The following is a 25,943-nucleotide window of genomic DNA, read 5'->3' as shown; positions in this document are numbered from 1 at the left end:
GAGGGTCTCAGGCTGCTTCCACTTTTGTCAGAAGAGAAAAGGGAGCTGTCGTGTGCAGAGATCACAGGGCACGAGAGGAAGCAAGAGAGATGGGGAAGGCGCCAGGCTTTTTTAAGCAACCAGCTCTTGTGCAGAACGAACAGAGCAAGATCTCACTTATTACCATGAGGATGGCACCTAGTCAGTCATGAGGGATCCACCCCCATGACCCAATACCTCCCATTAGGTCCCACCTCCAACATTGGGGATCACATTTCAACATCAGGTTTGGCAGAGGAAACACATCCAAACTATAGCAATGGGGGTCCACAGTCCTTATTTGAAAAGAGGAGTTTTGCAGATGTAATTGAGTCAAGATGAGGCCATACAGGAGTAGGGCGGGCCCTATATCCCATAGGACTGGATTTATGAAATGGGGAGAAGAAACGTGGACTAAGACACACAGGGCAGAATGCCAGGTGAGGACAGAGGTGGAGGCTGGAGGGATGCACCAGGATTGCTGGCAGCCATCAGAAGCCACAGGAGAGGCCTGGGGTGCTTTCTCCTGTAGAGAGCCGCAAGGAATCAACTCGGCTCACACCCTGAATTTGGACTCTGAGCCTCCAGGGTTGTGAGGGAGTAAATTCCTGTTGTTTTAAGGCACCCAGTGTGTGTTACAGTGGTCCCAGAAAACTAACACACTGGTGGATTAAGACAAAAGACAAAGAGTCACAGACCTCTATGGCAATCCCAGCTCTCCCACATACACTGAGTGTGTAACCTTAGCCATGCTGCTGAACCTCTCTGAGCGTCATTCCTTTCCTCCTAAGAAAAGGAGGACACATACCATATACCCCACGAAGTTCTAGTGGAGGAGGCTAGATCTTTCTTGAAATTCTTCCGTTGGTTCACATGACACCATCCGCTCCTGCTTTTCCTCTTATCTTCTAGCTTCTATGTCTTGGTCTCCACAGTTCTTGTTTCTTGTCGCCTGCTCTTAAATGTAGTTTTCCCCAGAATTCAACTCCTAGTCACCTTTTCTTTACTTTATATGGTGTTTTTGGCAATTTTCTTGACGCCTATCACTTCTACTATCACATTGACTATGTAACCCAAACATACTTTCTTTGTGAGTTCTAGTCCTGCCTACGCCTTCTTTTTTTCTCTTTCTCCTTTCCTTTCTTCCTTCCCTTCCATAAATATTTATTCGACATGTATTATGTACCACTGGGGAACAAGACAGAAAAAAATTCTCCTCCTTTTGGAGCTCACATTAAAGTGGAAGAAACATAATAAGGAAATTAATATGTAATGTCTGATAGCAGTTAAGTGCTAGGAAGAAAAACAAAGCTGGCATCGGGGATAGAAAGTGATAGGGCTGCTCTTTAAAAGGAAAGTCAAGGGGCTGGGTGCAGTGGCTCACGCCCATAATCCCAGCACTTTGGGAGGCTGAGGCAGGTGGATCACTTCAGGTCAGGAGTTCAAGACCAGCCTGGTCAACATTGTAAAATGCTGCCTCTACTAAAGATACAAAAAGTAGCTGGGTGTGGTGGTACACGCCTGTAGTCCCAGATACTCAGGAGGCTGAGGCATGAGAATCACTTGAACCTGGGAGGCAAAGGCTGCAGTGACCTGAGATCACACCACCGTACTCCAGCCTGGGTGACAGAGTGAGACCTTGTCTCAAAAGAAAAAAAAAAAAAAGTCAAGGAAGGCCTCTCTGAGATGGTGACCTGAGTGAAGAAAGGAGGGAGCCATGAAGGTACCTAGGGGGAGAGCATTCCAGGGAGAGACATGGCTAGTGCAAAGGCCCTGAGGTAGGGCCATGCTAGGTGTGCCTGAAATACCCAGAAAAGTTGATGTGGCTGAAACAGAGTCCTGGAGGCCACTGACCAGGGAAATAAAGTTGGAGGGAGATACAGGGGCTGAGTCTCGTTTAGATTTTATGTTGAATGAGACAGGAAGCCATCAGAAGGTTAGATGCAGGAGTAAGACATGAACTGACACTGAATTTACTGTATTCCCCTGGCTGCTGGGTTGAGAAATGCAATGCGAAGGAATGAAGCAGGGAGACCAGTGAGGGGCGTCCTAACACTGCAGGTGAGAAGTGAAGGTGGCCTGGACCTGGTTGTAGGAGTAGAAGGGTTTGAATGGGTTGGTGGGGCTGGCCTGATTTGCTGATGAGTGTAGGCTATGACTCCTGGGTTTTGGGATAAATGCGGGTGTCACTGATGGATATGGGGAACACCGGTGGAGGAGCAATTTGGGGCGAAATCAACAGTCCAGGGTAGCAGTGAGACGTAAGCCAGCTACTCCAGCAGGCGGCAAACCTAAGTTCAGTGTTTCCAAAGCTGCCCTCGACAACAGAGCCACTGGGGGTGCTTGTAAATACAGATTCCTGGGGCCTCCCAGAGTCTACTTGATCAGATTCTTCAGGGGAGGGGTCTGGGAATCAGAATGTTTCACAAGTGCCCCGGAAATACTGATAACACAGGTGTTTCAAGCCATGGCATCGGATGAGATCACTCAGGGATCTTCAGTTAAGTCCACTGAAAGCCTCCTCAGGGGTGCTCATCCTCAACACCCTGCACCCCAAACTTAGCTCATCAGCACCATCCCTGCCCTATCCTCACCTGCTCCTCCTACCTCACTGTCCAGCACCCCTAACCAGCAAGCCCCTCAACCCCAAAAGCTGAGTGAGGCTCTAGAGACCTCCCTCATCCTCTGCCCTTGTGTCATTTCCAACTCCAAAACATCCTCCAAGCCCTCCATGCCTGTCCAAAATCACTCCTGGATCCCTCCCCCACCACATCTAAGGTCACTTGCCCTGTTCTCAAACATCCTCAAATAGATGGTTCTCAAGGGGGTGATTGTGCCCTGCGGGGGGCATGTGGCAATGTCTGGAGATATTTTGGGTGGCGACAAGTCGGGGAGAGGGAGTTACTAGCATCTAATGGGTGGGGCCAGGGGTGCTGCTAAATCTCCAACAATCCACAGGACAGCATCTACAACACAGAACGGTTCAGCCCAAGGTATGACGAGTGCCAAAGCTGAGAATCCCTGCTCTAGGTCCACCTCGTGCTCTGATCCAGAAACAGCAACCTCAAATTCAAATCTGACCAGGGCCTCCCCTATTTTTTGTCTTGTAACGGCTCCCATCCCCCTCAGGATAAGTGCTAAGATCCATGGCCTGGTCTGAGGCTGTTCATTCCCCAGCTTCCGTTTCCCTCAATCTTATGTTGCACCATTGCCCACAGGGTAAAATTATCCTCATCACATATGAGAGTAAAGGGATCTTTCATGCCTGAAAGGTCCAGGCATGTGCTGACATCACACTGTAAGCGGGTGGCAGAGCCGGGGTGTGAATAGAAAATACATATTTGATCTTTGTCCCCAGTTCCTGGCAAAGACCTTCCAAAAGCCCTGAACATTTACAGAGGTCGAGGTGGAGGGATAGCTTGGGCTCACAAGCTTGAGACCAGCCTGGGCAACCCCATCTCTACAAAAAAATAGAAAAAAATTAGCAAGGCATGGTGGTGCACACCTGTAGTCCCAGCTATTTGGGAGGCTGAGGTGGGAGGATTGCTTGAACCTGGAGGTCAAGGCTGCAGTGAGACATCATTGCACCACTGCACTCCAGCCTAGGTGACAGAGCCAGACCCTGTCTCAAATGAAAATAAAAATAAAATGCCCAGAATCTCCAGAATGATCAGTGTCTTTTGTATGCTAATGAGATGACTAGATGGGACTGGTCTTCAGAAGGATCAAAGCATGATTAAAAGGTTGGTACCTTCAGCTGCACTCCCAGACCTCCAGGGAGGGGAGGGGCTGGAGGTTGAGTTCTGTCACCAATGGCCAATGGTTTAATCCATCCTGCCCATATAATGGTATCTCCATAAAAACCCTAAAAGAAGGGATTCAGAAAGCTTCTAGGTTAGTGAATACATCAAGGTGCTGGGAGGGTGCTGTGCCTGTTGAGGGCACGAAAGCTCCACGCACAAGCCCTTGCCTCATGCCTTGCCCTATGCATCCTTTCTACTTGGCTGTTCCTAAGTTGTGTCATTTATAATAAACTGGTCATAGTAAGTAAAGTGCTTTCCTGAGTTCTGTGAGCCTTTCTAGCAAATTGTTGAACTTGAGGAGGGGGTCGTGGGAAGTCCCAATTTATAGCCAGGTCAGTCAGAGGTATAGGTGGCACCCTGGGGCTTCTGACTGGTATCTGAAGCAGGGGCAATCTTACGGGACTGAGACCTTAACCTGTGGGGTCTGCACTAACTCCAGGTATTTAGTGTCAGTATGAATTGAATTGAAGGACACCAAGTTGGTGTCCAGAGAAATGGAGAAGTGGTTGGTATGAGGGAAAAAAGCCCACAAACTTGGTGTCAGAACGGTGAGTAAAAACAGTTTACAGGTATGAACATAAAGAAACTAACTCCAGATCCCGAACTCTTGAAAACTATGCTTTTTGGCTTTTACTCCCACTTTTCCCACTGAAAATTGAGGCTCAGAGAAGTCAAGTAACTTCCCCAATGTCACAGTGAGTATCCCCTGGAACACTAATGCCTGGACTAAGCAAGTGCTCAGTAAGTATCTGTTGAATGAATGAAGGTGTAAGTGGTCAAGTCAGGGTTGGAACTTGGGTCTGTCAGATTTTAAAGCCCACTCCCTTACCCACTATACTGGCACACCATAAGAATCTAATAGATCTATTGATCTTTTCTTTTTTTTTTAAGCAAGGGCATCCCTTGTAGCTACTTTCCTTTCTTATGTCTGCAGCCCTTAGAAGCCCTCCCTGTTATTGAAAATGGCACCTTCTCTCAGTCTTTGGTTTTGGGGGGCCACAGAAGAGGTATCTGTGGCTTCTATCTATTTAGCAGTCCTCCCCACCCCACTTTTTCCAGTGTCAGAAGCTCTTTTGCTGTGATTTGGATGGGGCTGACACTGGGCATTTGTACAGGAGTCAGCTGGTGGTCATCGATTCTAACAATCTACTGTGTAAGAGTCTATCTGATGACAAGGTTTGAGTCCCTGAATTCAGCTGTGCCTGAAGCTCAGGGAACTCCTGGGGTTCTCAGTTCCCTAAGTACCTCTTCCCCTGTCCCCCATGAAGGAAGCCTGAGTTGGGGCTGTGTCCCTGGTGGCCCAAAGGGTCCTGACACATCACTCAAATCTCAGGAGGCAAGTCTTTCCATGCCACAGATAAACAGGCCTCCATGACCACCTTGGTGCCACCCAGAAACCAATTTCCTCTCTCACACAGGCTGTATGTGCAGGTGATGTGGTTCCCTGGACTGTCCAGCAGTAGCTGGGGCCTCAGTGGGACCTGGTGCTGAAGCAAACCTCTACTGTTGGCCTCAAGAACACTGAGGGACCATTGAGAGAGTCCTGAGTGGTGGGGAGTTGGAGCTGCCCCCCAGCTGGTCCCCCCACTGGAATGTGCAGCCTTTATTCCAGTGATGCTGATGAGCTGATCTGACCTTCTGCCTCCACACATCACCTCTCGGTTGCCCAGTTTAATTCCCTAAGGAAGGTCACAGGGTCACCAGCATGGACAGAAGCTCTTTTGAAACTAAACCCTCAATCTCACCTCTCCTCTTCTCTTCTTTCTCTCAACACTGGGTTTACACACATCTTGAGGCCAACACCAGCTGTAGTAAAAGTCGAGATCAAACACCTTCTAGCCACACTATCTAGACATATCTGACTGCACCTGCCCTGGACACCCTGCCCAAGGGGGCAACCCACTGGATTCTCTATCACCTAGAAATAAAACTTGAATGGAGAGAAATGAAGAGGGAGTGACCTCAGTCCATGGAGCCAAGTCAATTAATCTGATCCTTCTGAGGCTTTGCTGTCAGTAGAGGAACCCCTTGCCTCTTATGGCTGCTGCACACTTGAATAGGGCTACTGCAAACTGAGATGTGCTGTGAGTGTAAAAGAGGCAATGGATTCAACCATTTAGTGTGAAAAATGAATGTAAAATTTCACACCAATAAGATTTTACTTTGATGACTTGTGGAAATGATAACACTTTGGATGTATCACGTTCCGTAAAATAATATTACAGTAAATTTCACCTATTTCTTTTTAGTTTGCAAAATGTGTTTCCTAGGAATTTAAAGTTATGGTTATGTATATGGGCCCATGTATATGGCCCATTAATATGCAGCCCATGTTGTATTTGTTGGGCTGCACTGCTCTAGAGAGAAGTCCATGGGGAGCTAGTCTAGAGAGTCCCAGAGCTACCCTGAGGTCCTGGTGATTCACTTCTTTTGATACTATAAACTGCTCCACTATCCTTTCAATACCACCCTCTCTTTCTCCCGGAGAGTCTGACATGAGTCCTGGCTCTGCCATTTACTAACTGGATGACTGTGGGCAAGTTTCCTAACTCCCTGGCCTCAGTTTTCTTATCTGTACAATAGAGATAGTAAGGACACCAATCATATAGTTGTTGTGAGAATTAAATGGGTTAATATATGTGAAGGGCTTACAGCCCAGATTTAATAAATGAGCCTATCATCATCTTATTCATCATTTCCTTAAGCTGCCAAAGTCAGTTTTGCTGCTGCTTGAAATCTAAAGACCTTTTTCTTATAGCCCCAATAGTTTTCTCATTCATAGATATCAATATCATCATTTTTTGTTTGTTTGTTTGTTTTCTTGAGACAGGGTCTTGCTCTGTCACTCAGGTTGGAAGTGCAGTGGTGCAATCATAACTCACTGCAGCCTTGAACTCCTGGGCTCAGGGGGATCCACCTGCCTCAGCCTCTCAAGTAACTAGGACTATAGGTGTGCACCAACATGCCTGGTTAATTTTTTGTTTTGTAGAGAAGGGGTCTTGATTTGTTTCCCAGGCTGGTCTTGAATTCCTGGTCTCAAGCATGTTCCTGCCTTGGCCTCCCAAAGAGCTGGGTTTACAGGTGTGAGCCACTGTGCCCAGCCTAATATGATAGATATTGAGGGCCATGACTGTTTTTCAAAGGCAACTTCAGGTAATAAGAATATTGAGCTCAGAAGTCACCCTGTTTAAGTTCATGTCCACGCTCCACCATTCTGTGAATAACCTCAGGTGAGTCACTCATTGACCAGGACCTCAGTTTCCTCCTGTGTATAATGAAGGATGGTCACCATACCTCACAGGCTTGAGTGAGTCTGCAGTGGGACCACATATAGAAAACACCTTGCACAGTGTCAGGAAACAGGACACATCTGACAAATGCTCGTACTTATTACACTATGATGAGAGTCTCAAGGGCAGGGACCAGGCCCTCGCTCATGTTTGTAGCCCTGGAACCTGCCATACATATGTGGTCAATCAATGTTGACAGCCCTTGGAAACATTCAGCTTCTCCTTCTCTGAACAAAGCCCTTCATGTTCTCTCTGGAGCTTACCACCAAAAACCTGGGCCACCCACCCACTGACCACTCAGAGCTCATAGCCTCATCTTCTCAATCCCAGATAAAGTTGATGAATTGCTTGGATGACAATTATTACTTTATTCTCCTTAATCAAACTGAGTTGAAATTTCTTGGCTAGGAAGATTTCAATGTAATTATCATGGTAATGACTGACATTGACATTTATTTAGTGTTACCAGTAAGAAGTTCACATTAATTGAGGCCTTGCCTCATGCCACAGGCATTATCAGATGACAGCCTAACTATGACTATTGATGTTGGGGTTGTTATTCTTGCCATTTTCCAACAAGCTGAGCCTCAGTGAGACAGGGCAACAGTTAACACAGCCTCCTCAAGTTCAATGGAACACAGCCTCCTCCATTCACTAACTTTATGGCCTTGGGTAAGTTACTCAAACTTTCTGTGCCTGAGTTTCTTTAACTGTAAAATGGGAATAATAATAGCCCCTGGGTGGAAATGAAAGCCCTTAGAACAGTATTTGATCCATGGTAAGCACTCAGGGAGAGCTAGCAATGATTATTATCAATGACATTGAGTAATTACCCAAGGTCACACTGCTGGAAGTGGTTGGGCTGGCTCTGACCTGAAAATTAAAGGACACTAGGTCTGTGCTTTTGATCATGACATGGCACCACTGTAAACATGTGCCAGGCTCTCTGATCTTGGTGCTTCATAAGGACTAAGTCTGACTGCCCACAATAACCCTTTGAAGTAAGTACTACTGCAATCAGTGTTGTGATGGTAAATGTTTAGTTCTCGGGGTGATGGGGGCAGAGGTTCTAACTTATGACACTGGTCAATTTCATATACAATAGCTGGTGTCCAGCTATCAATGTGATGATTGCAAAATTCCTGAAAACTGAACAATTGGCTCTGGGAGCCAGCACACCACATGATGGCCATTTACAGACAAGGAAATTGAGGCTTAGAGATGACAAGTAACTCACCTGAGCCTACACCTCTAGTGGATGGCAAAGCCAAGACTTGAAGCCAAGTCTGTATGACTCCAGGGTCTATGCTCTTAGCCATCATGAGATCGCCTCCCTTGTGGAGTAAAGAAGTTAGTACAGTGAGTGTTGGTACAGTACAGCAAGACCTCCTGCCCGAAAGCCATGTGACATTGGACAAGTCACTCAACCTCTCTGTGCTGCAGTTCTCTAGTCTATATAACAGGAAAGTTGGTCCAAATCACCTCTGGTTCCTCTTCTAGTTCATTTTATAACTAGGAATCAAAAGTCCATGTTGAGGCCGGTCACGGTGGTTCATGCCTGTAATCCTTGCACTTTGGGAGGCCAAGGCAGGTGGATTGCTTGAGCTAGAAGCTCAAGACCAGCCTGAGCAACATGGCTGAGCAAATTAGCCAGGCATGGTGGCTCATAACTGTGGTCCCAGCTACTCAGGAGGCTGAGGCAGGAGGATTGCTTGAGCCAAGGAGGTAGAAGCTGCAGTGAACTGTTACTGCACCACTGCACTCCATTCTGGGCAACAGAGTGAGACCCTGTCTCAAAAAAAAAAAAAAGAATAATAACAAACAAACGAATAAAACAAAAAAAAAACCTGTCCTCTTTCTTTAGAGGCCCTGTCTCTAAAAAAACAAATCAAAACGAACAAAAAAGTGCATGTTGACGTCTAAAATGCAAAATCAATTTCTATTTAAGGAGGAAGAAAACATGAAGGACCGCGTGACAAGAAACTTCTAGTTAATGGCTGCTTTGTAAGACTCTGGCCTGGGCCCAGCTCTGGCTACACAACATTGCCAAAACCCTGCTGTTCGTCAGAACCTGAGCAGGAAACAATTTTAACTTACACACAAAGGCCAGGACCCTACAGAGAGGGTCAAGGCTGACAGCAGCTCAGGGCAAGTTAAAGTGGGATTTCTCATTAAGAAACCTGGCATTTGCCTTGTCAAGAGCCTTGGCTGGTAAGGTACCAGGCGGTGAGTGATCACAAAATACAAAATGCAGTAAGGTGTCTCTGTTTACCAGGCAGTTTTTGGCAGCTGACAAGGCAGGCTGGGGGCATTTATAACTCCAGGCAGTTTCCAAGTACCAGGTCCAATGAGCACATAACTCTGAGCACCTCAAATTATCAAGTATTTTGGCTTAAAAAAATGTCCCAGAGAAACTACTCTGGATGACATTACAATGGTGGACCCATGTCATTATACATCTGTCCAAACCCACAGAATGCGCAGTGCCAAGAGCATCTTAATGTAAATTATGGATTCGGGGTAATAATGATGTGTCAGTATAGGTTTATCAGTTATAACAAATGTACTATTCTGGTGGGAGATGCTGATAACAAAGGAGATTACATATATGTGGAGGCAGGGTGTATATGGGAAACCTTTGTCCCTTCCTCTCAATTTTCCTATAAACCTAACACCACCCTAAAAAGTAAAGTCATTTAAAAAAAAAAATTCTTCAGCTGGGCGCTGGTGGCTCACATCTGTAATCCCAACACTTCGGGAGGCCAAGGTGGGTGGATCACAGGAGGTCAGGAGTTCAAGACCAGCCTGGCCAACATGGTGAAACCTTGTCTCTACTAAAAATACAAAAATTAGCCGGGTGTGGTGGCACACGCCTATAATCCCAGCTACTCAGGAGGCTGAAGCAGGAGAAGTGCTTGAAATCGGGAGGCGGAGGTTGCAGTGAGCCGAGATCATGCCATTGCACTCCAGCCTGGGCAACGGAGCAAGACTCTGTCTTTAAAAAAAAAAAAAATTCTTCTATCTACTGTCTGCCTGGGGCATGGTTATGACCAAAGTAGTATAAATTGAAACGCAAATCAGATTCTAAGCCAATTCCTTCTGGTTTCAATCTCAATTGTGCCTCAATCTCCCCCCTTCTTGGTATGTTCCTTCCTCGGGTCCCTCCCTGTGACCTTCTGGCACCTGGGTTCCCAATCACCATTTATTCAGCATATATAGCATGACTCCATCTCTTTTTGGGTCTTTTTGGTTTTAGTAGGTTTTTTCTTTTGAGACAGGGTCTGGCTCTGTCACCCAGGCTGGAGTGCAGTGTTGCCATCATAGCTCACAGCAGCCTCCACCTTCCATGCTCAAGTGATCCTCCCACCTCAGCCTCCTGAGTTGCTGTGACTGTGGATGCGCATCACCACATCAGGCTAATTTTTAAATTTTTTATAGAGATGGGGATCTCACTCTTTTTCTCTGGGCTGGTCTTGAACTCCTGACCCACATAATCCCCCCGCCTTGGCCTCCCAAAGTGCTAGGATTACAGGGGTGAGATGGAGTCTCGCTCGTTCACCCCGGCTGGAGTACAGTGGCGCGATCTCGGCTCACTGTAACCTCCACCTCTCGGGTTCAAGCGATTCTCCTGCTTCAGCCTCCTGAGTATCTAGGTAGGATTACAGGCACCCACCACCGTGCCCAGCTAATTTTTGTATTTTTAGTAAAGATGAGGTTTCACCATGTTGGCCAGGCTGGTCTCGAACTCCTGACCTCAGGTGATCTGCTGCCTCAGCCTCTCAAAGTGCTGGGATTACAGGTGTGAGCCACCATGCCTGCCCCCACTCCCCAATCTCTTTTAAAAAAAAAAAAAGTTTGTTTTGTTTTGTTTTAAAAAAAAAAAAGGTTAAATAAATAAATGAAAGAAGCAGTGCCATGGAGTAGAGTGACTGAGAGTACAGCCTCTGCAGCTGGATGACATGGGTTCAAGTCCCAGTTCTGTGGCTTAGATGGGTTGCTTAATGCATACCTCAGTTTCTTCATCTATAAAATGGGATGATGATAATAGTTCACACAATAAAAGCACTTAGCAGAATGCCCAGCACACAGTGAATACTATGTGAGAGCTTGCCACCATCATTATCCTCACAATGCTCCCCCAGTTCCCCATGCAGTAAGAATTATTATCCCTAATACACAGCCTAGGAGTTAGACCCAAGTTCACACAGCTGGGAAATGGTGAAGCTAGAACTTTTAACCAGATCAGTCTAACTCAAAAGCGCATGCTCTTTACACAACAATATTTGTTCAATTCAGAAGACATCTACTGAGTTCCTTCCAACTACCAAAGATACCAAGACTAGAACCCTTTTATTTGGCTGGGCACGATGGCTCACACCTGCAATCTCACGACTTCAGGAGGCCAAGGCAGGAGGATCACTTGAGGTCAGGAGTTCGAAACCAGCCTGGGCAACATAGCAAGACTCCGTCACTACAAAAAATAATTTAAAAATTAGCTGGGTGTGGTAATTCACACCTGTGGTCCCAGCTCCTTGGGAGGCTGAGGCGGGAGGATAGCTTGAGCCCAGGAGTTTGAGGCTGCAGTGATCATGATTGCACCACGGCACTCCAGCCTCGGTGATAGTGTGAGATCCTGTCTCTAATACATAAATAAATAAAGATACCAACACGAAATAACAGCAAATGCTGATGTCTGTGGGGTATTCACTCTGCCCCAGGGGCTGGCCAAACCTTTTCCTGTGCATCAGCAAGAGGCTGAGTGAGGGTGTCTCCTGTTGACCCCAGAATGTGCTGCCCTGGCACAAAGTGAAGACCAAGGAGAAGTACCTAGGGGCCAGCAACATCTGGGACACAACATCTCTCTCTGGGATTTGTAAGAGGTGGAGAGGTGGTTCTGCAGCGTTCACAATCCTCCCTACTCCCAGTATCTACATGTAAAAGGGATGAGGGGAGAGGGAGCATTGGCTGAGTGGAGACAGCTATAGATTTCCCTTGTCATCCGTTCCCCTAAAAGTTCAGAGAGAGATGTGGCTGCCAAGACAGTCACTTGCAAAGATTGGGCACCTCTATAAGAAGGTGAGACTGGCATCTTTTTCTTTACAGGTTTCTGCTTAGCCAATGTTCTTATATCTCTGCATTGCACCTTCCTGATCAGAGGAAAGGGGAAATGAAGAGAGATGGCAAGCAGGGAGAAGGGGAGGCATGGAAGATACTGCATTCTGAGCCGTGAGGGTGGCAAGAGAAAGTGTAGCAATGCTAAAGATGCCTACCACAGCACCTAGCCCCAACCAGAACAGACTTTGTTGACTGCCTACTGTCAGCCCTACATCTCCGCTTAGGTCTCTCTGGCCAGTGGAGTCTTTCCTACTTGTGCCCACAAGGCAAGCTGGAGGTGCCCAGGGAATTAAGAACTTTTGGGAGCATCCTGCAACCCATGCCAGATGGGAACTGGGTGAATAAATACCCCAGCTCCCTCACCCCTGGAGTAGGCTACACTGAGTTCCAGTAGGATTAAGCTCTAGTTGCCCACAGTGGTGAGACACTTTATTGGTCTCATTTTCTCCCTTCTCTTCTGGTGTTTCTCAGCATCACTTCCTGAAGAAAATGCATGCACTCAAATCTTTGTCTTTAGAGGAACCCAACCTAGGATAACAGATGACTTTCCCAGGTGTCAGCAGACACTGGAGAAGACAGCTTGGTTAGTGGCCACATGCACAGGCTCTGCTTCCTAAGCCACAATGCTCTGAATTCTAGACATCTAAGGTCTAAAAGGTTTTCATTTGGACAGTGCAAATCTCAGGTTGAAGCAATGTTCGGAAACATAAATATCCAGCATTCCAGTGTGCAAATATCACTTTTGACTAAACATATTTTCTTCTTCTAGGCCCAAATCAAACATTCCTCTTCAGTGGGCAATCTGGCTTTATAATGTAAGATACTGCACCCTGGCATGACTCAGAACTCTTCTACATGAATGCCTGAGAGCACTTTAACTTGAATCTACTCCTTCCTGGAATGGCTCCATAAAATACCATCTTAGTGGCAGCCCTGTATTGGGTGCACCCTGCACACCGGCCACTCAAGCAGCTGGGCACAGCACTTGCCATGCCAGCTTATGAAATCTTCACAACATCCAACTCCTGAGTGGCAGAGCCAAGTTTTAGATGCAAGTCCGTCCAGCTCAAATGTCCGAACCCTTTCTATCTTCCACCTTTCACCTTTTACCTTCCACCTTCCACCAGTCACCCAGTGTTTCTCAGAATGAGCTCCAGAGTTTACCTACATTAGAATCTCCCAGCCCATTGGCTCAAGTGCAGATGCATGGGCCTCTCACCCAAGATGCAGGAAATCAAAATCAGGGAGGCTGAGGTCTGGGAGCCTCCACAGTCACAGCTCCCAGGTGATTCTGATGCTTGTTAAAGTAAGAGAACCATCACAGTAGTAGAAACCCACCTGACCACCCCCCACCGACCCCACACTGTCTGATATTCCTTGTTTATAGTTTCCTCAAAGGCTGCTTCTGGGCATCAAAGACTCTGCTTTCAAATTGCGTCCTCTGTCACCGCCACCTTACACGGGGTCCAGATCATCACCACCTCTCACCTAAGAGACCACAGCAATTTTTCCTAACTGGCACCGGTACTTCTTGTCTTTTGCTCCTCAACATTTTCTTATGAACATTCTCTCTCTCCCTTTTTCCTGTAGAAACAGGGTCTCTTCATGTTGCCCAGGCTGGTCTCGAACTCCCGGCCCCAAGCAATCCTCCCACCTGGCTTCCCAAAGTGTTGGGATTTTAGGCATGAGCCACCACACCCAGTCTACCTTTCTTTTTTTTTTCTCTTTGAGACAGGGTCTCGCTCTGCCGCCCAGACTGGAGTGCAGTGGCGCGATCTTGGCTCACTGCAGCCTCTGCCTCCCGGATTCAAGCGATTCTCGTGCCTCAGCTTCCCGAGTAGCCAGGACTACAGGCATGCACCATCACACCCAGCTAATTTTTGTACTAAAAAGTAGAGATGCGGTTTCACCATGTTGGCCAGGCTGATCTCGAACTCCTGGCCTCAAGTGATCCTCCCTCCTAAGTCTCCCAAGGTGCTGGAATTACAGATGTGAGGCACCGTGCCTGGCCGTAGCTTACACTCTCAACACTTTCAAATACAGAGAGGCTTAAAGAATTGTACAGTGTGGCCGCGCGGTGGCTCACGCCTGTAATTCCAACAGTTTGGGAGGTCAAGGTGGGCAGATCACGAGGTCAGAAGATCGAGACCATCCTGGCTAACACGGTGAAACCCTGTCTCTATTAAAAATACAAAAAATTAGCAGGGTGTGGTGGCGGGCGCCTGTAGTCCCAGCTATTTGTGAGGCTGGGGCAGGAGAATCACTTGAACTCAAGAGGCAGAGGTTGCAGTGAGCCGAGATCATGCCACTACATTCCAGTCTGGCGACAGAGTGAGACACAGTCTCAAAAAAAAAAAAAAAAAAAGAATTGTACAGTGCACACTCTTAAATACATCCCCTAGATTCTACAATGAACAGTTACTGATATTAAGAATGCTATAATTATATTTAAAACATGCTCTATTTGCTTCTTCCCTATCCATCCATCACTCTATCTTTTTTGAACGCATTTTAAAATAAGTGGCTGACATTGGTACACTTCCCCACTGTCTTAGTCCATTCAGGCTGCTGTAACAAAAATACTATCAACTGGCTGGCTTGAAAAGAACAGAAATTTATTTCTCACCCTTCTGGAGACTGGGAAGTCCAAGATCAAGGCACCAGCTGATTTCATGTCTGCTGAGGACCATTCCTCACAGATGGGACCTTTTGGTTTTGCCCCACATGGAGGAAGAGGCAAGGCAACTCTCTGGAGCCTCTTTACAAGGGCGCTAATCCCATTGATGATGGCTCTGCCCTCATGGCCTAACCACCTCCCCAAAGGCCATCTGAATACCATCCCCTCGAGGTTAGGATTTCAACATACGAGTTTAGGAAACCTTCAGACCATGGCACCCATACACATTTCGGCATATCATTAACCAGAGTTCAGTGTTTGTTTATGGTGGGTTTTTTTTTTTTAGATTAAACTTATATACAGTGAAATGCACAAACCTTAGGAATACTAGATGAGCCTTGCCAAATGGATACAACTGTGTATCCTTCCTAATGCTCAGAAAGGTTCCCGCATGGCCATGGGGCATGTAATCTCTCCACTGCCCTTGTTCTTCCTTCCCCAAACCACATGAACTCAAGAGAAAATAAACCACCTACATCGTGGATATTTTAACGGCTTAAAAAAACACACACACAATTGGTCAAAAAGCCATCTGTACACCCATGTTCATAGCAGTATTATTTATAATAGCCAAATGGTGGAGGCAACCCAAGTGTCCATTAAAGGATGAATGAATCAACAAAATATGACACACAAACACACACACATACTGGAATATTATTCAGCTCAGCCTTAAAAAGGAAGGAAACTCTGACTCATGCTACAACACAGATGAAACTTGAAGACATTATCCTGAGTGAAACAAGCCAGCCACAGGAAAAATAATCTATGACTCTACTTATATGAGGTACCTAGAATTGTCAAATTCATAGAAAGTAGAATGATGGTTGTCAGGGGCTGGGGGGAGAGGGAGATGGGGAGTTATTGATTAATGGGTGTAGGGTTTCAGTTTTGCAAGAGTTCTGGAGAGGGATAGTGGTGATGGTTGCACAACAATGTGAATGTACTTAATGCCACTGAACTGTACAGGCAAAAATGGTTAAGACGGTAAATTTCATGGTGTGTGTATTTTCCCACAATTAAAACTAATATTTTTTTTTAATTTCAAGATGGATTTTCACTCTTGCTGCTCAGGCCAGAGTGCAATGGCACGATCTCAGCTCACTGCTACCCCCACCTCCCACGTTCAAGCATTTCTCCTGCCTCAGCCTTCCAAGTAGCTGGGATTACAGGTGCCTGCCACCACACCTCACTAATTTTTTGCATTTTTAGTAGAGACGGGGTTTCAACATGTTGGCTAATAATTTTTTAAAAGAGTTGAGCCCACACAGATTTCAATGGCTTTCAATCTATTCCGATGAGCAGAATTTCTCTAAATAGCCAGTGTAATTTCATGTCTATGTCAATCCCCTCATCCTACTCACTGTATGGTCCTATTTTCATTATCTTCCGGCCAACCTTATCACTGAGACCCCAAAAATGCCATAGCTCCATTAGCTGCCAGTTTCCTGAATGCCAAGATCAAAGATGCAGTCAGATGGGACGTTGCAAGACAGATGGGATGTTCTGCCCTGACCCAGGAGGTGCCTATATGCTGGCCCCACCAGTCACCCATTCATTTTCCATATGGGTTTTCCAAGAAGAAAGTATAACTAGACACTAAGTGTTAGCCCAACTCCACACACCATTAGACTAGGCTAAAAATAAGAAATTGAATACTTTTGTCTTATACACCATTACACAACTGCCTCCTCTCCTTTCCATTCCACTGACCAACCAACCAATCTGGTGAAGGCAGATGTTAGCTTCTAACAACAATAAGCAATCAGGCCAGCTATACTGGCTCACGTCTTTAATCCCAGCATTTGAGGGGCCAAGGCAGGAGGATCGCTTGAACCCAGTGGTTTGAGACCAACCTGGGCAAAATAATGAGACTCCATCTCTACAAAAAAATAAAAAATTATCTGAGCATGTTGGTGTACACTTGTGGTACCACATGGTCCCAGCCACTTGAAAGGCTGAGGTGGGAGGATTGCTTGAGCCCAGGAGTTCAAGGCTGCATTGAGCCATGACTACACCACTGCACTCCAGCCTGGGTGACAGAGAAAAACCCTGTCTCAAAAAAAAAAAAAAAAAAAGACAGGTTGAGGTCCTAACCCCCAGTATCTCAGAATGGGAGCTTATTTGGAAACTGGGTCATTGGATATGTCGTTACTTAAATTAAGATGAGGTCACACTAGTGTAGGGTGGGTCCTAATTCAATATGACTGGTGTCCGGTGTCCTTATAAGAGAAAAGACGTGGCTCACGCCTGTAATCCCAGCACTTTGGGAGACCGAGGTGGGCGGATCATGAGGTCAGGAGATCGAGACCATCCTGGCTAACACGGTGAAACCCCGTCTCTACTAAAAGTACAAAAAATTAGCCGGGCGTGGTGGTGGGCGCCTGTAGTCCCAGCTACTCTGGAGGCTGAGGCAGGAGAATGGCATAAACCGGGAGGCGGAGCTTGCAGTGAGCCGAGATTGCACCACTGCACTCCAGCCTGGGCGACAGAGCGAGACTCGTCTCAAAAGAAAAGAAGAGAAGGGACACAGACACACACAGGGCAAAAATGGCCGTGTGATGGTGGAGCAGGGATTAGAGCAATGCAGCTCCAGCCGAGGAATTCCAAGGACTGCCTGCAACCACCAGAAGCGAGGAAGGAGCAAGGAAGGCTTCCCCTCCAGCTTTCAGAGGGAACATGACTCTGCTAATGCCTTGATCTGGGACTCCTTGCCTCCAGGCCTGTGAGACAATAAATTTTTGTTGCTTTAAGCCACTCAATTTGTAGTGCTGTGTTACGGCAGCCCTGGCAACAAATCTACATCCAAATCCCCATCTCCAGCTCTGCTTCTAGGGAACCCAGCCAAAGACAACCAGCTTGTTTTTTTTGTTTGTTTTTTGTTGTTGTTGTTGTTGTTTTTGCAGAACTTAATTTTTTTTTAACTTTTATTTTAAGTTCAGGAGTACAAGTGCAGATTTGTTACATAGGTAAACTTGTGTCATGGGGGTTTGTTGTATAGATTATTTCATCACCCGGGTATTAAGCCTAGTACCCATTAGTTGTTTTTCCTGATCCTCTCCCTCCTCCCGCCCTCCATTCTCTGAAAGGCCCCACTGTGTGTTGTTCCCCTCTCTGTGTCCATGTGTTCTCAGCAGTTAGCTCCCACTTACAAGTGAGAACACGGAGTATTTGGTTTTCCATTCCTGTGTTAGTTTGCTGAGGATAATGGCCTCTAGCTCCATCCATGTTCTTGCAAAGGACATGCTCTTGTTCTTTTTCATGACTGCATAGTATTCCATGGTATATGTGTACCACATTTTCTTTATCCAGTCTATCACTGATGGACATTTAGGTCGATTCCACGCCTTTGCTATTGTGAATAGTGCTGCAATGAACATAACGCATGCATGTGTCTTTACAATAGAACAATTTATATTCCTTTGGGTATATGCCCAGTAAAGGGATTGCTGGGCCGAAAGGCATTTCTGTCTTTAGGTCTTTGAGGAATTGCCACACTGTCTTCCACTATGGCTGAACTAATTTACACTCCCACCAACAGTGTGTAAGTGTTCCTTTTTCTCCACAACCTCACTAGCATCTGTTATTTTGGACTTTCTAATAGTAGCCATTCTGACTGGTGTGAGATGGTATCTCACTGCGGTGTTGATTTGCATTTCTCTAATGATCAGTGATGAGCTTTTTTTCGTATGATTGTTGGCAGCATGTAAGACAACGGGCTTTTCCACTCAAAGAGCATAAATTCCAGAGTAAGCATTAGCTGGGCAATAGCAGCACATTCTTCCCTCAGTCAGAGTCTCCAGTGCCTCTCTTTGTGTGAGCTTCTTGCCTCGCTAGTATGAGTCTAGTATTCAAAGTGAAATACTCATATAGCATGACCTTCCTAGTGGATTCCATCATTTAAAACTTCTGCCTGAAATACATTTGCTCCCCAAATGTGAGCAAATACATCCTGATCCACTCCAACGGTGCAAGACCTACTATATTGGAATTACTGAGAGATGGTACCTCAGTCTTCAATACGGTGCCCATTTTCAAGGCCAATTTTGGCTCAGTAGCTCATGCCGATAATCCCAGCAAACTTTAGAAGGCCGAGGTAAGAGGATCGCTTGAGACTATGAGTTGGAGACCAGCCTAGGCAACATAGCGAAATCCCCATCTCTGAAAAACATATTTTTTAAAAAACTAACCAGGTGCAGTGGCATACAACTGCAGTCCTAGCTACTCAGGAGGCTGAGGTGGGAGGATCTCTTGAATGCAGGAGTTTGGGGCTGCAGTGAGCTGTGATTGCACCACTGCGTTCCAGCCTGGGCGACCAAGCAAGACCCTGTTTCTAAAAATAAAAAATAAAACAAAATAATTTTTAAAAATCAAAATGAGTCCTGATTTCCCATTTATTACCACATGCAGCACACTGCATTATGGCTTACTGTTTACCAAACTGTCTTTCCCACTAGACTGGAAGTTTCCTGCTGCTAGGAATGGTATGGTATTCATTTTCATTAATCCAACTAGAAATGCCGGGCACATAATAGGACCTCAAGAAAAACAGAATGAAGAAATGAGCAGATCAGAGAAGAAAAAACAAAGAATAACAAAGAGGGGAGAAGAGAAGGAAAACAAATATCTTAAGGGTCCAGATGACGCTTCCAAAAACTATTTTGAACAGTACTAAGAAAACACTCATCATCATCAGGAATGAGAGACAGAAGGCATTTACAGCCAGGATTTAAGAGTCAAACCTACAATTAAAGGCATTAACAGCACTACTTGGCTGATAATAGCACCAGCAAGGCTGGAAGCCCGAGTGTGACAGACCAGAGTGTAAATCAGATGAGCAATTAGAGCAGTTGATCTGCCTGCAATATTTCAACTTCATACACACTTACGTTATTTTATTTTTTTAGAGACAAGGCCTCACTCTACTGACCAGGCTGGAGTGCATTGGCGCAATCATAGCTCAGTGCAGCCTCAAACTCCTGGGCTCAAGCAATCCTCCTGCCTCAGCCTCCCGAGTAGCTGGGACTACAGGCACATGCCACCATGCCTGGCTAATTTTTTCTCTTTTTTTTTTATGTTTTGTAGAAATAGGGTGTCACTATGTTGCCCAGGCTGGTCTCGAAATCTTGGGCTCAAGCCATCCTCCCACCTCAACCTCCCAAAGTGCTGGGATTACAGGTGTGAGCCATTGCACTCAGCCCTATACACATGAATACTTTTAATTCATAGAGGCACCGAAAGGTCCCCATGAAACTAAGGCACGGCCTGCAGCTCTATCAAGGGTGAGGAGGCAGCCCTTGTCTGGGAGAAACCTGCTCCCGCGGTGACATGAAACAGGCCCGGTTGTCCCTCCTCAGATGGAAAGGAGACGGCAGCCCCAAGATTAACTCAGCTCAGGAGACGCCAGGTCCTCTGCCGCAAGAAGGCTCAGCATCAGGAGTGAACGGGAACACTCTCCGCCTCTTGTCTGCCCAATTAGATGTTCACCAGGTGTGAATACCGCTTAGTGCACTGGAAGGCGACGCATTACAGGCTCCCTCTGAATGGGTTCAAAATAGAAGACATCCTTTCCTGACAACTGGGGCTGCCACTGTGGAGAGCTCACCACCCGCCAGGCCCTCGCTGCGAGGTGATGCTACTACCTCCATTTCACCTGAAGTGAGGTAAGAGAGCAGAGGGACCCAGCAACAGTTGGCAGTGGGAGGAAGGTTGCAGATTGGACCCAAGCCCATTTTCTCTGCATGTCACCAAATGGCTCCCCATGGAAAGGCAACTTTTCTTTTTTTTTAAGAGACAGGGTCTCGCTCTGTCACCCAGGCTGGAGTGAGCTGGAGTGAGTGCAGTGGCTCGATCATAGCTCACTGCAGCCTCAAACTCTCGGCTCAAGAGATCCTCCTGCCTCAGCCTCCCAAGTAGCTGGAATTACAGATGTGCACCACCATGCCTAGCTAATTTTTAAATTGTTTTTTGTAGAGACGGGGTCTCACTGTGTTGCCCAGGCTGGTCTTGAACGCCTAGACTCAAGTGATTCTCCTGCCTCAGCCTCCCAAAGTGCTGGGATTACAGGCGTAAGCCACTGCGCCTGGCAACTCTTACTGACCTCATGGTGGCCAGAGCCCCCTCCCCTGTTTCTCCATCTCCCATCCCTATTCCTACACCAGCCATCCTACAGGACAGGGAGAGAAGGAAGGGAAGAGGGGAGGAGGGGAGAGAAGAAGGAGGGGAGGGAGGGAGAAAGGGAGGGAAGAGGGAAGCAGGGAAGGAAGGGAGGAAGGGAGCAAAGAGAGAAGTGGGAAGGGAGGGAGGGAGGAAGGAGTGGCTGGGTCTTTTCCTTTCCTTGGGCTCCCCACATCCTTCTACCCACAATGGGTGGACAGTTATCCTCTAACATGCAGGAATGCCCAGGAGCCGACTGGAGACACAGCCTGGTCCGTGGGTGGCTTCCCGAGCAGCCAACCACATTTCCCGGGCTGGACAGGGGGAAGGAAGCCAATCTAACAGTTGGCCTGAAAAACATCCATGCATCATCCTGTTTTCCAGCCTTCACTTTTTCCCCAAAAAATCAATTTCTGAAAGTCAAAATGATTGATAGCTTTATACCCTGTGCAATCATTCTCCTTATTAAATAACTCAGCATCAATGATTTTAAAAAGGCTTCCAGAGTGGTGGTGGTTACATGAATCTATACATGTGATAAATTTTCACAGAACAATACACACATGAGTGATGCACGTAAAAACTAGTGAAATCTTGAGGTCAGGAGATCGAGACCATCCTGGACAACATGGTAAACCTCGTCGCTACTAAAAAAAAAAAAAAAATGAAATACAAAAAATTAGTGGGGCATGGTGGCGGCGCCTGTAGTCCCAGCTACTCAGGAGGCTGAGGCAGAAGAATGGCGTGAACCTGGGAGGCAGAGCTTGCAGTGAGCCAAGATCGCGCCACGGCACTCCAGCCTGGGTGACAGAGCGAGATTCCGTCTCAAAAAAACAAAAACAAAAAAAAAAAAAAAACTAGTGAAATCTGAGTAAGCTCTAGGTTAGTTACCAATGTCTATTTCCTGGTTGTGTAAGATGCTATCATGCTGGATCAAGAGGACACAGGAACTCTGCTATTTTTGCAACCTCTTGTGAATCAAAAATTATTTCAAAATAAAAAGTTTTAAAAATCCAAAAAAGCCTTTTAAACAGTAAAATAAAATAAAATAAAAATAATCACTTTTTTAAAAAGCTCCCAGGAGGAAACACCACAAACCCATCTCTTACCTGAGAACTGGGAATCAGCGCCTTCCACCAGTGCCCGCCCTTGACCAGGTCAACTTCACACAAAGGCACGGAAACTTTCCCAATGACACAGTGGCGGGAGAACTTATCAAAATCCACCACGGTCAGGAGCAGGGTCCTCCTCTGGGCCTCCAGGAAGGGGATCTCGAAGGTGTAGCGCTCCTCAAACACGGGCTTCTGGGTCTTGCGTTTGACCCCGGTCTGCTTTGAGTTCTTCTGGTCCGGCAGGAGACAGATCTTGACGTAGGGGTTGGAGTGTGCCATGTCCTGGCGCGAGCCGTCGTGGGAGATGGGAGGTGGCAGGTCCCTAGCCTCGATCACGCGCACGGTGAGGTGGTTGTGCAGCAGGTCGTACTGAGTGCTGAAGTGCAGCATGCCCAGCTGGTACTTGGACAGGATCTCCTCGTCTGTCAGAGAGTCCACGTCGTCGCTGTTGGAGTCGAGGGAGTACAGGTGGGGTTCGAACTTCCTGAAATAGTCGTCGGGGGTATAGGTCCGTCTGAGCACCGAAGGCTGGATGGGCTCCTTCTTGGCACTGAGAACGCCAAACTCGATGGGTTTAATATCGATGAGTGGAGAGCTGGGACGTCTTGACTCAAGACCTGAGAGCCACCAGAAATAACAATGAAGACAGCCACATACGGAGCAGACCTGGGCCACTCTGCAGGTGAGCAGACTCTTGCATTGTTTATTCTGCTTCAGAATGACCTTTGCCATCTTTCTCCACACTCTGAAATACTCACTGATTCTGTGACAGATAGTTTGGTGGCACTATTGTCACCTTGCCGTCATCACAGCAGCTAAGTGCCAGGCACTGCTCTAATGGACTGTGCGCATTACATCATCTCATATGTGCAATCACAATCTTCACATCCCCTTGAATTATTAGATAATTACTATTATCCCCACTTCATAGACAAGGAAACAGAAGCTTTAAGTAACTTTCTGAAGGTCGCACACTTGCAAGTGGAGGACCCAGGGGTCAGGCTGGTCTAGCTGGCCCCAGAGTCTGCCTCTAACCATTATCCCATGATGTCTCCACTTTAAGAGAGTGAGCTCTGGGACCAGAGTGCCTGGGTGGAATTCCATCTCAGCCACTTACTCGCTACTCATGTACTCATTACCAGTGAGCCATGTGACTCCAGGCATATTCTTTTGACTCTCTGGGACTCTGTTTTTCCATCAGTAAAATAGGGTTAATAACGGCACCTACCTCAAAGAATGTGGTGAAGATTCACTGAGCCAGGGCATGCAAAGGGCATGGCACAGAATGTGCCCGTAGGCACAGACCAATAAATGGGAACGATTGTACTTCTTCAGGGTTCATATTCAAACCTCATCGTTTACGGGCCGCCTCTCTCCATTCCATGAACCAGCAGAGTGCATGGATCCCAAGTTCATTATTCCAACCTTTGCACATCCCTCTCTTCTAGCAATGAGCTCATGGCATTCTTGCTAATTGCCCAAACAGCTGTCTTTATGAGACATTTGCCAGAGGCATGGGAGGTACTCTGATACATGTATGCTAAATGGAAATCCCCTGTGTTCAGAGCTGGGCATGAGACTTAGAAATTATCTAGGCCCACACTGTCCACAGAAAGATAACACAAGCCAGAAATGCAAGCCACACATGTAACTTAAAATGTTCTGGCAGCCATGACTTTTAAAATATGCAAAAAAAGGGCAAAATTCATTTAATTTTATTTATTTGTTTATTTTGAGACAGAGTCTTGGTCTGTCGTCCAGGCTGGAGTGCAGTGGCGGATCTCGGCTCACTGCAACCTCCACCTTCCAGGTGCAAGTGATTCTCATGCCTCAGCCTCTCAAGTAGCTGGGACTACAGTTGTATACCACCACGCCTGGCCCATTTTTGCATTTTTAGTAGAGATGGAGTTTCATCCTGTTGGCCAGGATGGTCTTGAACTCCTGGCCTCAAGCAATCTGCCTGCCTCGGCCTCCCAAAGTGCTGGGATTACAGGTGTGAGCCACCGCGCCTAGCCTGCAAAATTAATTTTAATATTTTATCTACCCCACTATATCCAGTGTATACTCATTTCAACATGGAACCAATATAAAAATATTTTAGTGAGATACTTTAAATTCTCTCTCTCTCTCTCTTTTTTTTTTTTTTTTTTTTTTGAGACAGAGTTTCATTTTTGTTGCCTGAGCTGGAGTGTAGTGGTGCAATCTCGGCTCACTGCAACCTCCACCTCCCGGGTTCAACCGATTTTCCTGCCTCAGGCTCCCAAGTAGCTGGGATTACAGGCATGCGCTACCATGCCCGTCTAATTTTGTATTTGTAGTAGAGACGGGGTTTCACCATGTTAGCCAGGCTGGTCTCAAACTCCTGACCTCAGGTGATCGTCCCGCCTTGGCCTCCCAAAGTGCTGGGATTACAGGCATGAGCCACCGCACCCAGCCTTTTTTTTTTTTTTCTCTCACTGTCTTAAAAGTCCAGTATGTATTTTGCACTTACAGAATATCAGTAAGATTCAGTCTCACACCACTTACGTGCTCAACAGCTACGTGTGTCTGGTGATTGTTATACCAGACAGCACAGCTCTAGACCAGCCCTCTCATTTTACAGATGAGAAGACTGAAGCCTAAAGAAATCCAGTGCTCCCTCTGTTTCACTATTTCATGCTCTTGAACTCTTTTTTTTTTTCTACTTTTTTTCTTTTCCCTCTATCTCCAGGAAAGGCTGGACACCAATGATCTCCACCTGAATGGATTTGTTTCATGCATTTTAAGCTTTTCCCTCTGTTAGGTGAATTTCAGACATCGGTTCACGCAGAGCAGAGATACTTTTGTGGAGCAGAAGGAGGTTGGGAGTCTCTGGGTGTTTGTCCTCTTTTTTTCCTCCTCGCCCAAATCATGCCATTTGGTCAACACATATGCCACACAACAGAGTGGACAAATTGGGTGGTCAAATTTGATGGCCACACATACATTTTGTTTAGGCTTGAAAGTAAGAATGTTTCACATAAAAAAAACCCAGATTGCCAATATCTCTTTAAAAAGATCAGACAATACTGGGCCCCAAATCTCATACAGCTACCATTGGCCAGAGCTGAGTAGCAGACACCCTGCCCCCTTTCAATGGGGCATTCGCTTTTCAATTGACCGAAGTCCCCACCCTGCCCTAGTAACTCTCCAGACAGAGCGGCAGCTGCCATTTGTCACTGCACTCAGGCAATGTTTATCTCTATGCAACCTCTGCACTTGGCCACCGATGCAACCCGCCTAGCTCCCAAAGTCACCAGAATTGACAAGCCCTGCTATATAATATAGCCACACTCATCTTTCAGAATCTGAAATAATATACACTGACAATGTTAATCAATTCAGCCAATTCAATCAAACTTAAAATTAATAAAAGCAAAAATCAATCAAAATGATTGCTTTTGATTAAACTCAGCAGCAATCAGGTGTGATGCCCTCCTCTGTCACACCGTCATTATCTCTCTCTCGCCCTGTGCCCTGGACTGTCATCCCACTCTGCCGCCCTCCCCCAGCAACAACACTGCCCTTCATGACTCTCCGTGAGCGAGTGTCTGGGAAAGCCAGCCAAGGCCCCCAGAAAGGTACAGCAGAGATACTTACTCGAAATCCTCCGCGTCAGGCTGTATGTGGACTTGGATGTGTCTGAGGACGAGCGTCTTCCATCCGGGGAATTGGTCCGTGGGGTCAGCGGCACTTCGCTGGCCGTGTGGACAGAGTCACCATCCTTGTCACTGCTCCGGCTGGCCATCCTATA

General features: G+C 46.6%; 1 protein-coding gene across 6 annotated transcripts in view; it reads right to left on the bottom strand.

Moving 5' to 3' along the window:
• SYT17 (synaptotagmin 17) overlaps positions 1-25,943 on the bottom strand; it is a 95,760-nt gene that overhangs the window by 57,727 nt on the left and 12,090 nt on the right. For all 6 annotated transcript variants that reach the window (XM_055252883.2, XM_055252887.2, XM_055252885.2 and 3 more), the window contains 2 exons: positions 25,790-25,938; positions 22,169-22,788 (listed from right to left, as the gene is read on the bottom strand). In XM_055252883.2, the coding sequence (XP_055108858.2) occupies positions 22,169-22,788; positions 25,790-25,938 (769 nt within the window). The remainder of the gene's footprint in view (positions 1-22,168; positions 22,789-25,789; positions 25,939-25,943) is intronic.

The sequence above is a fragment of the Symphalangus syndactylus genome, chromosome 18, assembly GCF_028878055.3.
Source record: "Symphalangus syndactylus isolate Jambi chromosome 18, NHGRI_mSymSyn1-v2.1_pri, whole genome shotgun sequence".
In the NCBI taxonomy this organism is placed as follows: Eukaryota; Metazoa; Chordata; class Mammalia; order Primates; family Hylobatidae; genus Symphalangus; species Symphalangus syndactylus.
Note: the sequence above shows the minus strand (reverse complement) of the source record. Positions and strands in the feature narration are given on the sequence as shown.